Genomic DNA, 15,650 nt, shown 5'->3' on the forward strand with positions numbered 1-15,650 from the left:
AGTCATTTTCCTATTGTAGGATGAAATTGGCCCCAATCAAGTTCTCTCCACAGGGTATGGCACAGCGTTGCAAACTCTTGTTCCTTTCACTGTACAAATCTTCCGGAGCACCCCCAGCCATTACACAGCACTGTTCTTGCATTTTTTGCTTGTTCTGCATCTCACAAATATTCTTCTGTTTGAGCCGAAGGCCTCAAACTTAGACTCATCTGTCCACAACACCTTTTTTTAAGTTATCCACTGTCCAATGTCTGTGCTCTTTTGCCTATCTCGGTTTATTTTCTTTTTTGTTGTTCAGTCTAAGATATGGCTTTTCATGGCATGAAGCCCAGCATCCTGAGGTCGCCTCTTCACTGGTGATTGTGACTCTGGTGTTTAATGGGTGCTATTTAGTGCAGCTGCAAGTTGACAACCTGTGAGGTGTCTTTGCTTAAACTACACACTCAGATATGAATTGAATGTTATTTGAATTGTTTATGAAATGAATTGCATAAAAAAATCATTTTTCAAAATTGTTAGTGGATTGTGAAGATCGCTGAGTGAAAGTGTTTTTGTGACAGAAATTTAAAATGGCAAAATCTGTACTTTGGCTGCACAGTCCTCTTGAGAAAACTAAAATGCTTACCTTTGGAAATGCTTCCCCAATTTTTAAAGCAGATCCTAGCTTTCTGTTAAAGGGTCTATTGACTCCACTCTTCCTTGCACCAATTCCAATTCTCAGGTTTTGACAACTTCCAGAATTCCTGCCAACAAAAGCTTTGCATGGTGTTGACCTTCATCAGAGTTTGCATCAGCCAAAACCAATTTGTGAAACTCATCATGCTTTCATGACCTAAAGGTGAATGATCTCACCCTTTACCCACTCATTTTTGGTGTTACTACGTATGTTCTAGAGTGCACTTAAAACATGGGAGGGGCACGGTACCAACGACCCTCTGCCTGATAGCAGCTGGTGTTGGCACGGCCTCTCACGAGAACCCTCAATTACATGTTTTTAAAATTGAAAGGTGGGCACCGGCACCACAGGTGAGGGTGAATAAACAAACTGTCCTCTGGATGCCATTTAGTGTGCCAGACCGGGGCCCGCAACAGCAGCACTGCCAAGCCCCACAGGGCCCAGGGCGGCCCACCCAACCCATTTACTTTTGGGATAAGACATTTGATTGTAGTATTTCTTTTTTCAGGAGATCTTAGGAATCCAAGACATAGAAATAGACAGACATTTGTCATCATATAATATTAATAACACAAACACAATAAGAATTCAATGCAATGACAGTGCAACTCCCTTAATCACCAGATAATTCAATTTAGTTCAATTCAATTTTATTTATGCAGCATTAAATCACAACAATAGTCACCCTTAAGAATAATACAACAGAGAAAACCCCAAAAATCATATGACCCCTATGAGCAAGCACTTTGGTGACAGTGGGAAGGAAAAACTCCCTTTTAACAGGAAGAAACCTCCAGCAGAACCAGGCTCAGGGAGCTGTGGTCATCTGCCATGACCAGTTGGGGTGAGGGGAGGAAGACAGAACAAAAGACCGGGCCCTCTGACCACCGGTAGTAGGCAACGGGTAAAGTGTCTTGGCCAAGGACACAAGACCGAGACTGTCGGAGCCGGGGCTCGAACCGGCAACCTTCCGATTACGAGACGAACTGTCAACTCTGAGCCACGATCGTCCCTCGTATAAACACAACACTTGGGGAACCCTTAAGTAATTTTGAAGTCCCCAATAATTACACTTACTTTCCAATTTGCAACTTCACCCAGTCCTAAATTTTAACAACCTTTCAAGTTTTGGCCACTAATGTTTCACAACTCCAGTTTTTATTAGAAAGTAATTGTTATCTAAATGAATAGGTAATCGTTAAAACAGTTTTAAATATAAATATAAAAACATCCCACATAAATTTTAAAATAGCCATGTTTGGACAAATCTTTGATTATGTTTGAAAAATAATATAATGCTTGCTTTTTCAGAAATCCAAGGAAAGGTGATATAGTTAATAATTAAGGAAAATTTACTTCTTCTTTGATTTCTTCTGCAAAAAATATGAACATGTAAAATTTTTCTATGAAAAAAATTAGGCACACTGTGACCTCCTGTCAGCCTCCCTGTCACCCTCCCTGTCACCCTTGTCACACTATCTGGTGGTTCCAGATAAAGTGCCAATATAATGGTTGAGAGTCATATGTTTGAGTAAATTTATTCATAGCCGCAGAGAGCAGAAAAATGTAGATTTTTTCTTTCTTTCACATCTTAATGTGTATGCTGCTGCTGAAGAGTGTAAACAACAGCCACACCACTGGGATGTTAAATGCATTTACAATTCAGCAAGCAAATTTACTTTCATGCATATTTGAAACAATTACAGATGATACTCTATATTTTTTCAGGGCGAACAAATCTCATGTGCTGATCCAAACCAATACTTCTTTGGTTTTCTGCTTTGCCCGCTGTTCTAAGCAGCTGTTTAGAACAAATATATATTAAATAATGAAATTATTTAAAAAAGTCAAACAGTCTCCTACTGTGCACCAATAACAGTCAATAAGGATTAAAATAATTTCAGTGAGTGCCTTATGAAGGATTTGTTTCTTGCTGTTTTCCATCAGACACGTATTCTCTGTAAAATAAATACATTACTCTTTGTAATTGCAGGGTTGTCCGATCCATTAGTTAATACTGACATCATTCATGTCATCTGTTTTTTAATCCATCGTGAAGTCCCATTGTAAAGTAAAACTTTTGTCAACCTAATCTTGATCAAAGTAGGCAAGGTATATTTTTCCATAGTCTTCTTAGCAATCATTTCATTTTGCTAGTATTCCTTCAGCCACTTGTCTTCCTAATGTGTCTACTTCTGTGCAGGAACAAGCTCATCTATACTCAGGTTGCCTTCCAGCCTTTTCTCCATGATGGTAAGTAGCTTAACCCCGTCCACCACCAGCTGGGTCAGTGCCACCTCGGTAAAGCCAAAGGTTGCCATGTTGCTTATATTATATAGTTCTGGGGAATCTGGGAAATGAGGAGATTTGGAAAGTTTAAATCCAACACTGACAGTTAGTGGTGTGGGATGTAGCAAATGTGGTATTGATCTGATACCAGGTAAATACAGCATGAGTATTGATAAAACCAAATACCAGTACTGATACTGAGACTGATGGCCCACGTCACCCCTACTTGTGGCCCGTATATTGACGTGAAGAAATATAACACAATTTGGCCCTTGAAGTTACACTTTTTTGTTAGGGAGGATTTGTTCGTTGTTGAGTGCAATGTTAAAATAAGTTCTTTAAAAAGCAAAAAATGATTTAATATGAATTAATTCAAAACTTCAAAGTTTCGAAGCTATGAAATATCAGATCTAGGTCTTCTGTTTACCTGTTTTGTCCATGTTGATCCTCAGTCTTTTCAGAACATCCTTAAGGTGTTTATGTTTGGGGAGGTGTTGCAGTTTGATGAGGACGCTGATCCTCAGACCTGTACCCACATTAGCCGGGGAGCTCGTCACCCATCCCAACTGCTGCTTCCAGATAAAGGGATGTCTGAGACCTCTGTAGTACTTTTCCAGCTAGATACAAACAATCAGTCTTCATGAGTTCAACCTGGTTTCCCTGGTGGAGCTTTTGCAGTTACTTTTTAAGGCCCTAAGTAATTTTTCTAGAACTACTATAAGTAAAAAACTTCATCTATCCATCCATTCATTTTCTATTGCTTATCTGGTGCTGGGTTTCAGGGGCAACAGGCTAAAGAGAGAAGGTCAGACCCCCCCCCCCCTCCCTCCAAGCTGCCTCTTCCAACCTACCTGTTGGACAACTGAGAAATTCCCAAGCCCACCTCACCCCCACCCACCTCAGATGTCTTTTTTCAAGTTGGAGGAGTAGCCCCTTTTCTGTGAGTCACTCTTGAATGACTTGAACTCATTAGCTATTGCAGCCAGAGAAGACTATCTCCAGTTTCCACTGCTTGTATCAGTTGCATTCTTTCAGTCATTACTCATGACCATAAGTTAGGGTATAGATGTAAACTGACAGGTCAACTAACAACTTCTCTTTCATACTCAGCTCCCTCTGATCTCAGGAAGCCAACAAAGCAACATCATCTACCTTCTGCCACTTGGTTCTGCCTAGAAATTTTGACCATAAAATTTATAGTATTGAGCCCTGTTACATTAAATTTATACTGGGAATGAGTTCAACTTATTGCTGGGAATCCAAGTTCTTACTGAGGTTGTGCATGGACTGAATAGCTCATAGCAAAAGGCTAGATACGCCATATTCCCTAAGCAACTCCCACAGGATCCCCCAAGGGACGCATCTGAATCCTCTCCAAGTCCACAAAACACATGTACACATGATAAACTCCCATGCACAATCAAATATCATTGAGAGGATAAAGAGCTCATTCAGCACATGACTAGGATGGAAAGTGCATTGTTCTTCCTGGCTATAGATCGGATAATAATAATTATAAAATTGGTCAGTGGCCTGCAAATTGGGGTGTCCTGGTGCCGTGTGCACTTATAAACATCCTAATGTTTATAAGTGCACACGGCACATCTTAATTCTTGTCGACAAATTAAGATTTCAACAGAAGTCCAATAAGAAACTTGACTTGTTGCCCAAGTTCCCTGTTAGGACAATGAAGATGCTAGGTGGGGAACACTCAGCACCACACCCAGCAGCTTCAAGAAGAGTAGGGAATCTCAACTGTTGTTTGGTGCATAAAAGTGCAAATGCCAGTCAGCACCTATACCCAATCTGAAGAAGCAGAGAGGCAGCCCTCTCATCCACTGGGAAAAAACCCAATGTACAAGCAACAAGTTGGGGGAGGGGGTACAGTGAAAATTTTATTAGCATTATTTATTCATTTATTAAAATTTACCTTTTGCAAGCTGATGCAGATGCACTGAAAAGCTTCAGCCACATTGGCATCTTCTCGCATTGATACCAGCCTGAGGTGATCATCTATGTTGACCCAGACCAACAGGCTCCTGTTTTCACTCACCCTGCATGAAAAATTAGACTTTAATTCATTTTAAACATCACAAGCTGACAGTGACTATAGATTGTAGCCAAGATTGTAAATGCACTGATTCTTATATAACCCAGAGCACTCAAAGCAGTTTATACAACATGCCACATTCACCCATTTACATAAGCACTTTCTTCTACGCTTTTAAGTGCTTTCTAACTAACATTTACACACATTCATACTCTGATGGCTGTATTGGAGAGCAACTCGGGGTTATTATCTTGCCCAAGGATATTGGACATGCAGATTGGGGGAGCTAGGGATCAAACCACCAACCGTCCCATCAGTAGATGACCTGCTCTACCTCCTGAGCTACAGCCACCCCCATATCACTTATTAGTTTAAAAAGTCCCGATTTTGAAATCTCAAGCTGTCTTTTAACTATTGCCATTTCATTTCATTTTGAAAACTGATCGATCTTGACAACCACAAAACAGGTCAGTGCTAAAGTATACCCTGCTTAATCTTCTAGGTACATATAGTGACCATAACATGAGGTGTAAGGATTTTAGGTCACACAGACAGACATGTTTTACATAGCTAAAACGAGCCCGTTCTCACTCCCGAGGCGTAACATGCCGACGTTTTGTCACGTCCCGCGGCGTTCCTGAGGAACGCGAAAGGAGACCTTCGGCGTTCTTATGGTACGCGGCGGGTTATGGCTGAATTCCAGTGCAATGACGCTCCCGCGGTAATAGACGTTCCAGCCCTGTATTCCAGCCCTAAACCTAACCTTATCCCTAGCCCTAACCATAACCTTTTTCCTGACCTTAACCAAGACTTTAATTATGTTAAATAGCGTGTTTCTAAGCGATTTGAAGAAAAACAGCGAACATGTGTAGATTGAGTCCATACGGTTCTCATATTTCCTCATTTTTCCGAGGTCGTCATTCAGGAACGTGGTGGGTAGCCGAAAACGTAATATGTTGACGATTTGTCACCTAGCGTAAAATGTTACGCTTTGGGAGTGAGAACGTGTTGCTAAAACAACTTGAGGTCAAACTGACCCCAGAGGAACACCGTATGCAAAATCTGTAAAGCTCATTGAATCTTCTACACTTTAAATGTTTTACACTTCTGTAACAGTGTCTCTCAAGGAAGATTATGGCATTTATGGGAATCAAACTTTTAACTACTTGCGACCAGAGCAGGTTCTATATCCATGAAAACCATACTGACCAAACAGCCCTGGCATCAGGCCAGTCCCGCGCCACACCTATGCGGAGCTGGAAGGAAGTTGGAGCTTTAAGATTCAGCTCCCTCTGTTGCTCTTGGCTTAAGTCCGTTAGTAAGAGAAGTCGACCTGCCAGCTCCTGTTCCAGTTGCTGCAAAGCTGAAAAACAGGAGATTGGTAACTAGTTTGGTGTCATTGGTACCTTGTTGACAAAAAATCTTACAGTTTTTCTCCATTGGTTTGGCTCATTTCTTGAAACAGAAATTACATTCTCAAAACTCTACGATCATTTGGCAAAACACTCTGACAGTTTAGCACAACACTATAGCTCACCTGCAAAAGCTCAAATCTCTTCCAAAACTGTTCACTCAGGCTTCAATCTAAACCCCTTTCTCATTTAAACAGCCAGTGTCTCCAAAATGGCAACGATCTTTCTCAATAGCTTTGGCTCATTTCTCGACACAGATCGGACATTCTCATCATTCTTGGTGCTTTTGTCAAAACAAACCTGGATAGTTGATCACAACAACATGGTCCACCTGCAAAAGCTCATCTCTCCTAAAACAGTTCACTCATGTGTCAAAACTACATTTCTTTCTAATCTGAATAGTCAGTGCCCCCAAAGTGCATCATCCCTTTGGCATTATGGGAGTACTGCCAAACAAAATGTTTAGATGTTTTGTCACTATGGCAGAGGACCAACAATATACAACAGAAAAGAGTAGCCTCCAAGGTTTGACATCACAGATTGCACTCACACTACCAAGGAAATGATAACCATTTTTTATTCACACGCAAAGAAAGTTTCACACATATGTAAAAAGAAAATGTACATTACAGTAGTAAATTGTATGAACACAAAATCAAAAAACAAGGACTTATTCAGTGGTCGCTGTACTCATTCTCCCGCTCTTGTCCACTGTCTTCACCCTCCTGATTATTTACATGCTGTTGTCCGTCTGGCCACAGATTCTCATCCACATCACAGCGGATACTTTCTCTTGCGATGCAACGAGGGAAGAAACGGCGTGATGCCGCAACCATCCCCTGCATTGATCTCCTGTAATGTCGTCACACGCTGCGCCCATAGCATGGAGCAGGGACGGCTGATCCTGAGCATGATGCTCATACACTCTCCACCTCCAAGCAGAGAAAAACTCCTCTATTGGATTGAGGAAAGGAGAGTAAGGTGGTAGGAACCCCATAACCATCCTTGGATGCGTTGCAAACTGGTTGTGTTTACTGACCTCGAAACAATTTTATGTACACGGCGCTCGAAAATCTGTCAAATGTTTTAGTACGACTTTGCTAAGCTACGAACCCGCACTGCTTGATGGATTGTGGGAGCATTACGGCTATTGTAGGCAGGAGCCTCGCGGAGTGATACACTGTGCTTTGACATAATATTACCGTATTGTGTGTGTATAACCTCTTTTTAAGTTTTGTGGATATTATACATGGTTATGCTGAGGATATGTCGACCAATTTCCACTGGAAATGCCTTTTAGTTAAACTGTCAGCAAGGAATTTGCATTTGCACTGTTAAATTTTTATATAACTTTAATGCACATAAAAAACAGCTGCTTGTTTAAGTAAAAATACATTGATGGGGTTTTTGCACTAATAAAGTTGTGGAGTTGTAAAGTATTTTGTCTAGTGTCAATTATATCGTCAGTTATATCGTTATCGCAAATTTTCAAATATATATCGTGATAAATATTTGTGGTCATATCGCCCTGCTCTACTGCATATGTTCTATATACTTCCAACTTATTTTCCTGCACCAACATAACAATACTCCCGGCCCTCAGAACACATAATAAACACACATGAACTTGTCTTATCCAAATGAACCAGGTCTTTCATGAGAGAGGTTTTTTTCTCTCCTCTCAATCTGGGGGAAATGCCACAGTGTGGGGCCCCTCTCGTTGCCTATTTTAAAAGAAAAAGGGAAACTAAAAAACAAAGACAAAAAACATGTGAGTCACCTGCATCGGACCCTCACCACTCCATGATCAAAGGGGGATCGACGTGCCATATTCCATCACGGCCAGGGGAGGAGGCCATCCAACCATATACCCCCCTGTATTGATCAGCAGCCTGCACCTGTTGTTCCGTTGGTCTTATGTTCATCTTAACAGCGAAATGGGGCTGGTGGGGCACAGGTGTTACTCCTCCATACCGACGTCCTCCGTGCGCTGGAAAACCTTCAGCTTTTCCCGTGCGGTCCCGCGTAGATCAGCTGTATTCCCAGCGCGTCGCAGTCCAACTGCTGATCATCTCCGCCGTAATGCCTTTGGGCTTTCTTGTGGCCACCAGTCCCCACCGTGTATCCGCGTCTTCTTAGATCCGCCGCAGCTTCCTCCGCGCTATTGTATAGGACCATTCCCGAGTCAAAATGAACCTATGTTGAACAGATAGTGAGACTCCTTGTCCATATCTCAGAGGAGAAGGAGGGACGAATTAGGATGTAAATTCTTAGGCAACAGCTAAGTGAAAAACAAATTTGTAACTTTCTCTCCCAGTGGAAGGTCCAAGAAGGTCTATTCTATTCTATTCTATTCTATTCTATTCTATTCTATTAGACAAGTAATTGACTGTCAACTTTTCCAAGGTGTAGTCTGTCACCCTGTAAATGCTGGGATGGGCTCCAGGTCCTTGTGACTCTGAATTGGATGGATTGATGGACTGATTGTGTTTTTGTACTGGCACTGTACTTTGTTAGTACTGAAATAAAGACTTACAGTACCTTGCCTAGCCAGTGTGAGAAGCCGTCTGCGCTCTCCTCGGCTGCAGTGTGTTGGGAAGCAGAAATCTTCAATACCTCGAACAACACTAACCTCACAGCGTACAGCGTACGATCTGTCCAAGTCATCACCACCCTACACACACACACACACACACACACAATTTATTAGCCAGATCAATTGGGATGGGAATTGATGAATCAATTTTAAAAATCAGTCAATAAATGAATGTCCATATAAACATTACTTTAATTTTATTGATTATAGACTGCTCCAATATTTTCATCCTCCGACACGAACTGAAATCAGCTGATTGTAGGGCACACAGCCTTCAATTCATGCTGCGATTATTTTCGGGTTTATTATTCACAGTGTTTTGAGTAGCTACCTTCAAGTTGTCATAGTTCAAGTCACTCTCTGGTGTCTGGCTGGTGATCTTCTGTTCATGATATGCTTCAATAACTCGGTCAAAGAAATCACAGAACAGGATGTAGGACTCGGCATCGCCGGCAACACACCCGACAGCTACAGGACCTAAATAATCTCCTTCATTAAAAAAAGGAACAAAAGTGACAGAAGGACCAAGTGAATAATCTAAACATTTACCTAAAAATTTCTCCACAGATGCTTATGGAATTACCACTTTGGACTTCATTCGTTTAAGGTTTCTTTCAATAAATGTCCAGAGTAATTAGTAAAACAGTAAGTAAAGTAAAACAGATTAAAGTGTTTAAACTTAAAGTATGCAAACTTTATGCATCCAGCAGAGCATGAATGTGTGTGAATATTAGATATCACTTAAATAGGGTAAGCAAAAAGTGCTTGTGTGAAGGGTGTGAATGAGGCAATTTGTGTAAAGCACTTTGAGGGCTCAGTTTGAGTAGAAAAGCACTGTATAAGAACCAGTCCATTTACCATCAAATAGAAGACTGAGAGTCCAAAGCTGAAAATGCTGTTTACAAAACCCAGGATCATGACAGGTAGAGATACAGCATTGCAACTGTTTGCAGGATCTTATCTCAGTATCTCTTTGCATTGAAATTGCCTCCAATGTGGCACTCCTTTTTTCCCCAGTGCTGTAGCTCAGGTGGTAGAGCAGGTCACCTACTAATCGGAGATGGTTGGTAGTTTGGTTTATATGGAACTTAGATGCCACTCTGAATATGATGCTAGGACTCATCCAAATGATACTGCAACTTTGTTTTATCGAACACCAGATTAAAGTTGCCCTGTGGCATGGGCCCTGTCCAGATCAGTCAAACGTGGCATGCTTGGAGCAGACATCAACTAACTGCTAGAGCAGGTACTGCTTAATCCTAATTGTCAGCACCTGGGGTACCAGAAGCTCAAAACAGGTTTAATAGAATAATTATTTTATATGTTTTTATAATAATTGTATAAATTTAAAACAATTCATTTATTGAAATAAACTTTGCAAGTTTGGCATTGGCAGAGAAGTTTTGGCAAATTTTTCATGAGGACAACCCACTCAATTCTACTCTCAACCCACAAATGCACATATTCCTTACAAATATGGCACCATGGGGAAATAAGCTTTCCAGTAATAAAAGATTTATTTCCAGAAACCATAATTAGAACAAAGAAATAACTGACCAAACAAATTTCCTTAGTTTTTGTGCTAACTTTATATTATATTATATGTTAGACCAACAATGAAACAACAATAATTATGATTTTTTTTTCATGCATATCTCAAATTCTTTTATATATGTAAATACTATCAAATTAGTTACCAAATGTTCACTAATTTTCATGTTGCTGTAATTCTGTGTATTGGCCTCTCTGTAAACCCATATGGAAAAGATATATATAAATCTTATAAAGTTTGTATCTGTCTTGTGTGAAACTTGTATGAAAAGCATACAAGAGTGAAAACAGATATAAGATCCCTTGAAAAATTATATAATGAAACTTGTATGTTTTGGATACTTACTAAACAATATATGAAAGTAATGAGAAAGTGGCCACTTTCACGAGTAAATCATATATGTTTTTACTATTTCTTTTCCATATGGGAAGATTTGCAGACTCAGATCATGTGTTTGTGGTGTGGACCCAAAAGCGGACACTCAGATACAAAACTGAAATTTAACAAAAAGCGAGCCATTTCTTGTGCATGGAAATACAAAAACAAAAGGCTAGAGAAGACTAAGACATACTAACTAAACTCGGCAAAACTAGACACTAAGAACTATGACTTGTTTGAAGCAAGAAAAATAAGAAACATGAAAAACCTGAAACCTGGAACATGGAGGAAAGACAATGGGAGACAAGGACAAAACAAAAAGACATGACTAAGACACAAAGAGAGAGAGTGAGACACACAGGGAGAATAAACAGAGACAAGAGTGAGGAACCAGATAAACACAAAGGACACGACAGACACACAGGAGACACAGGGATGAGACAAAGACTCAAAAGGAACCTGACCAACAAGAAACCACGAACCATTCAAGCAAATAAACTCAAACACATAAAAAGAACCAAATGCAACAGTAAACTGTATAAAACTTGAACTTAAATCAACATTATAATGCAAAGAAAAATCTCACACATACAAAATAACTAAAAAAACCCCAAAAACATCACCTGGTTCCTCCAGGCCGGGACGAATGACGTCATCAAAGATTACTCCACTCTGGGTGCAGCGGTTAAACTGTCGGCGGTACAGATCCAGTGTGAGGATTCGACCCATCCAGGTAAAGTTCCTGCACAAGTCAGGAAACTCTTCCTGAGGGAAACCTCTCTTCAGGTGAAATCGGGCCATGGGGTCAGGGGGAATCAAACTCTTAAGAGAAAGGACAAACACAGAAGAGAGAGTAAAGTGACCAACTATTATATTAATAACCCAGAGGTCACTGCTGTTCACAGAACAATGCATCACATTTTACATCCAGGTCTCCTAATATATGAATTAAAAAATGAGATGTTTATTAACCCTTATAACAAAATCCACAAACATTTTCTGGCTACATCATGTTGTATATGTTATATTTTTTATAATATATTTATTGTATATTTTTTGTATTGCATTTGATACATTTTTTTGGCAACTTTTTGTTAACAACAATGTTAATTTTAGGAAAAAAAAGAATTTTACCCATAACATTTTGAAATTATGGCAAGTATTGATCATGTCGATGAGATAGAGGTCTCAGAAACTCATGTATCAAATATGTGTTTAAGTGCATTATAGGGTTGACAGAATAACACAGCCACAGTGCTGAATGACAAATGTAATGTTGTCATCTTTCTGTTACTTCTTTTTTTAAACGAAAATTTTCATCCTTATTTCTTTAGCTACCAAAAGTTACGAAAAATAAATAAATAAACCCTTTGCTTTGATCTTACACTGCATTCATGTTATGAGAGTCGATTTTGACAGCATTTAAAATCAGTCAGGAAAACTGCTAAGAACTGTCCCACTCTGTAAAAACAGTGAGGCTGCTGAGTGTCTGTTGTTAGTTCACGTCTGCAAAACGATCAGTGATCAAGAATATCTAATCCATAATTACCTTCTGTTGCTATGTTTGACTTCAGCTGTAGATGACACAATTTCTTTTTATTGAATTACACTGTATCACACTGCTTATTCTTATTCTTACATTGATATAATTACCTCTAAAATTGGCCGGTATTTCACCTCCTTAGGAAATGTAACTGGAGCTGAGCAGAAGTCAAAAAGGTAAGAGATCAAAATTTTAATCAAACAGATTAACAGTACTGAAGACAGAAACACAGTCAGTCTTAAAAATCTTCATATAAGTATGAAAAGACAAGATCAGAAAGGACTTCAGTTAACCAATAATCTAGTGGTGAAAACTTGTGGATTTTCTACTTAAAATGCTAGCGTTCTTTACTACTAAATCAATATACTCTACATACTGATTAATGTTTGTATCAGGCTTGTAACTACACTTGATAGTAAACATATTAGCTTTTGATGTTATTCTGACTTTAACCTGTTAATACCACTGGTTACATTATCAGTTAGATCATCTTCTCAGTAACATAACAGATGTTAGTCATGCAGGGTTAGGGTATGGGGAAAAAAGAACCATGCAGTGAAAATGATGGGACACTCACGTTTGACCTTCCACATATTGTCGTCTTGATGGAAAAACAGATGGCTGTCTGTACAACACCAACAAAATATCTAAGAATAGTTGTGTTTGTTGTGAGCATCTCATCCTGCAGCCTGCAGGAGTCCAGTTACAGTCCGCACAATGTCACCCTTTTTATAACCACACACAACACACCACTGCTGCTATGTTTGAACTGCTCTGCGTGTGTGTTTGGGAGGTCATGCTCTAATCCCTCAGTTCAGAATGTATGACATCATGGTTTTTTGTTTTTTAACTTCTATTCTTACAGTTCATATGGCTTTGAACAGTCTGGTCACTGTTCATATGGCTTGATTCTTTTTTTAAAAAAAAAATTTACTTAAAAAATGTGCTCAATAGCAGCTTTCTGTGAAATTAAGTCTTGACAGTGATGATCTAGTGGTGCTATGTAGATGTCTTTTCTGAAATTAAAAACACACTAACAAGCTAAAGTGCATCAGATTTAAGCCTTTTCTCTCCCCTGTCTTACCTGCAACACATTTCACGGCCCTGGTGGGACTTCACTTCCGCCTGATAAAAATTAACACTGAACACCAGGTGTCAAACTGTCACGATCCTGGGTCTTATGACCCAGTGTTTTGAGTTTTAGTTCTTTTGATGTTTATAGTGTATGTTTAAGCTTATTAGGTTTCCTATGTTCATTTTCTTATTAGTTCCCCCTTGTGTTTTCAACCCCTGTGAAGTCTCCCTTGCCCTTCGTGTGTTTCATGTCTGTGTGTCTTATGTTGTCATGTCTGCGTCTCATTATATTTCCTGTTTTATTTTGAAGGGGACCTGTGTTCCTATGTTCAATGTTTTTAGTTTACTCTCTCCTTGTGACGTCGTTATGTTCATGTGTGTCAGCTGTTTCTCCATGTGTTCCCACTTCCCTCATTATCCTCCTGTGTGTATTTAGTCCGTGTGCTTTCTGTCATTCTTTGTCAGGTCGTCTGCTCGTCCATGTCACAACTTCAGGTATCCATGTCAGTTCACCATGTTTAAGGTTTTTTTCATGTTTAGTTTCACCAGTGCCCTTTTGTTTGTACCTTTTTTGCTAGCCTCAACAAACTGCTTGTTTTTTGTTAAATCCACGTTCAGTTTTTGGTCTGCTTTGAGTCCTCTTTTGCCAACACATACAGTCTGCCCCAGCCAGACTGTGACACAAACACTAGGTGTACCAATATAGAGGGTAGGTAAAGTCACAGAGGGAGAAACACACCAGTAGCCTGACAGTTTCATTTTTGCAAAGGTTAAATTAAAGTAAAGGATGTGTAATACATAGTTCTTCAACTCCACCACTTACAGTACATACAAAGTATTCACTTGTTCCACATTTTGCAATATTAAAACCGTAATCCATCTGGATTGCAAACATTTTTGACCTCAAAATTCTACACACTGCTCGTCCGAATAACAAAATTAAAAAAGGTTTGCATGAAATTCTCATGAAAAAACAAAAACGTGACATGAATGAAGGACCAGAAAAGACAAATGTATAAAAATAAAGGATTTTGTATTTTAATAACGAATTAAGTAATAAAATATGAGTTAGTAAAGTATTTTACTCATTTCAGAATCAGTATCAGAATACTTTATTAATCCTTAAGGAAATTATGTGGGCTACAGTTGCTTCAAGACAGTAACAGTAACAGACAAAACTATTTAAATAATACAATATGTTACTGAGTTTACAGATTTAAGAATTAGCGCTAATATATACAAATCACTCAATTATACATATCAAGAATATTACAGAGGTAAGAATATTACAGGGTGGACTATATATGATTGACATTACACTCTAACCTGTGAACTTTGTCAATTGCTATTTTACTGTAGAGCGTGTGCAAAAAGGGTGTAACTATTGCAGTGCTTAGAGTGTGTTAGATGGAGGAGTTGTACAGGGAGATGGCCACAGGCAGGAATGATTTCCTGTGTCGTTCAGTAAATCATTCCTGCGCGTGGCCATCTCCTTGTTCAACTCCTCCATCTAATACAATTTATTTTCTCACTTTTAAATTTTTTTTTAATTAGGATTAATCATTATTCTACTACATGCAGTAGTAGTAGTCAACTACTGCATCAACTATCTTGACCCAGGATATTTGGCATGCAGATTGGAGCAGCCATTCTTCCGATTAGTAGATGACCTGTGCTACCTCCTGAGATACAGCCACCTGGAACTAAAATCGGTACTCTTAAATATTAATTAAGATGATCTAAAATAAAAAAAAAAAGTGAATTTGTGTGTGAATGGGTGAATGACTGATTGTAGTGTAAAGTGCTTTGGGGTCCTTAGGGACTAAGTAAAGCACTATACACATACAGGCCATTTACCATTTTATTATTTCAGAACATTCTTACGTTTGTATGTATTATATCCATAGTGTAAAAGCATCATTACCACATCATAAAACATCTAAAAAGCTTCTGCGTTGTTTACAGTAAGATGTGTCCTCAGCATAGACTATAAAATCCATATAACTGCACTGTTTCAACTTATACCAAAAGTGCATATTTTGCACATTACACCAGCTTTTAAATCCTAAAGGGATGCAGC

At 39.2% G+C, this 15,650-nt stretch overlaps 1 protein-coding gene across 2 annotated transcripts; it reads right to left on the reverse strand.

The window, feature by feature from the left end:
- Positions 1 to 2,130: 2,130 nt before the first annotated feature.
- LOC118453471 (creatine kinase B-type) lies at positions 2,131 to 13,194 on the reverse strand. Of its 2 annotated transcripts, XM_087842430.1 has the most exons (9): positions 13,074 to 13,194; positions 12,607 to 12,653; positions 11,577 to 11,775; positions 9,355 to 9,512; positions 8,969 to 9,101; positions 6,225 to 6,378; positions 4,896 to 5,019; positions 3,393 to 3,582; positions 2,131 to 3,026 (listed from the first exon to the last, which is right to left on the reverse strand). In XM_087842430.1, exons 1-9 carry the CDS (start codon positions 13,087 to 13,089, stop codon positions 2,866 to 2,868), a joined length of 1,182 nt encoding a protein of 393 aa, XP_087698556.1. In that variant the 5' UTR covers positions 13,090 to 13,194; the 3' UTR covers positions 2,131 to 2,865. The 2 variants fall into 2 exon arrangements, with proteins under 2 accessions (XP_087698556.1, XP_087698555.1); XM_087842429.1 differs by lacking the exons at positions 12,607 to 12,653; positions 13,074 to 13,194 and having other exon boundaries at positions 11,577 to 11,868.
- Positions 13,195 to 15,650: the final 2,456 nt, after the last annotated feature.

The sequence above is a fragment of the Neolamprologus brichardi genome, chromosome 6 (genome assembly GCF_056152115.1).
Source record: "Neolamprologus brichardi isolate AB-2024 chromosome 6, ASM5615211v1, whole genome shotgun sequence".
NCBI lineage: Eukaryota > Metazoa > Chordata > Actinopteri > Cichliformes > Cichlidae > Neolamprologus > Neolamprologus brichardi.

Coding starts and splice junctions, on each gene's coding strand:
- LOC118453471 (XM_087842429.1), bottom strand. CDS start 11,868: ATGCATTGTTCTGTGAACAGCAGTGACCTCTGGGTTATTAATATAATA. Junction 9,513..11,576: donor TCCCGGCCTGGAGGAACCAG/GTGATGTTTTTG, acceptor TTTTTAATGAAG/GAGATTATTTAGGTCCTGTA. Junction 3,027..3,392: donor GATCAACATGGACAAAACAG/GTAAACAGAAGA, acceptor CTCATTTCCCAG/ATTCCCCAGAACTATATAAT.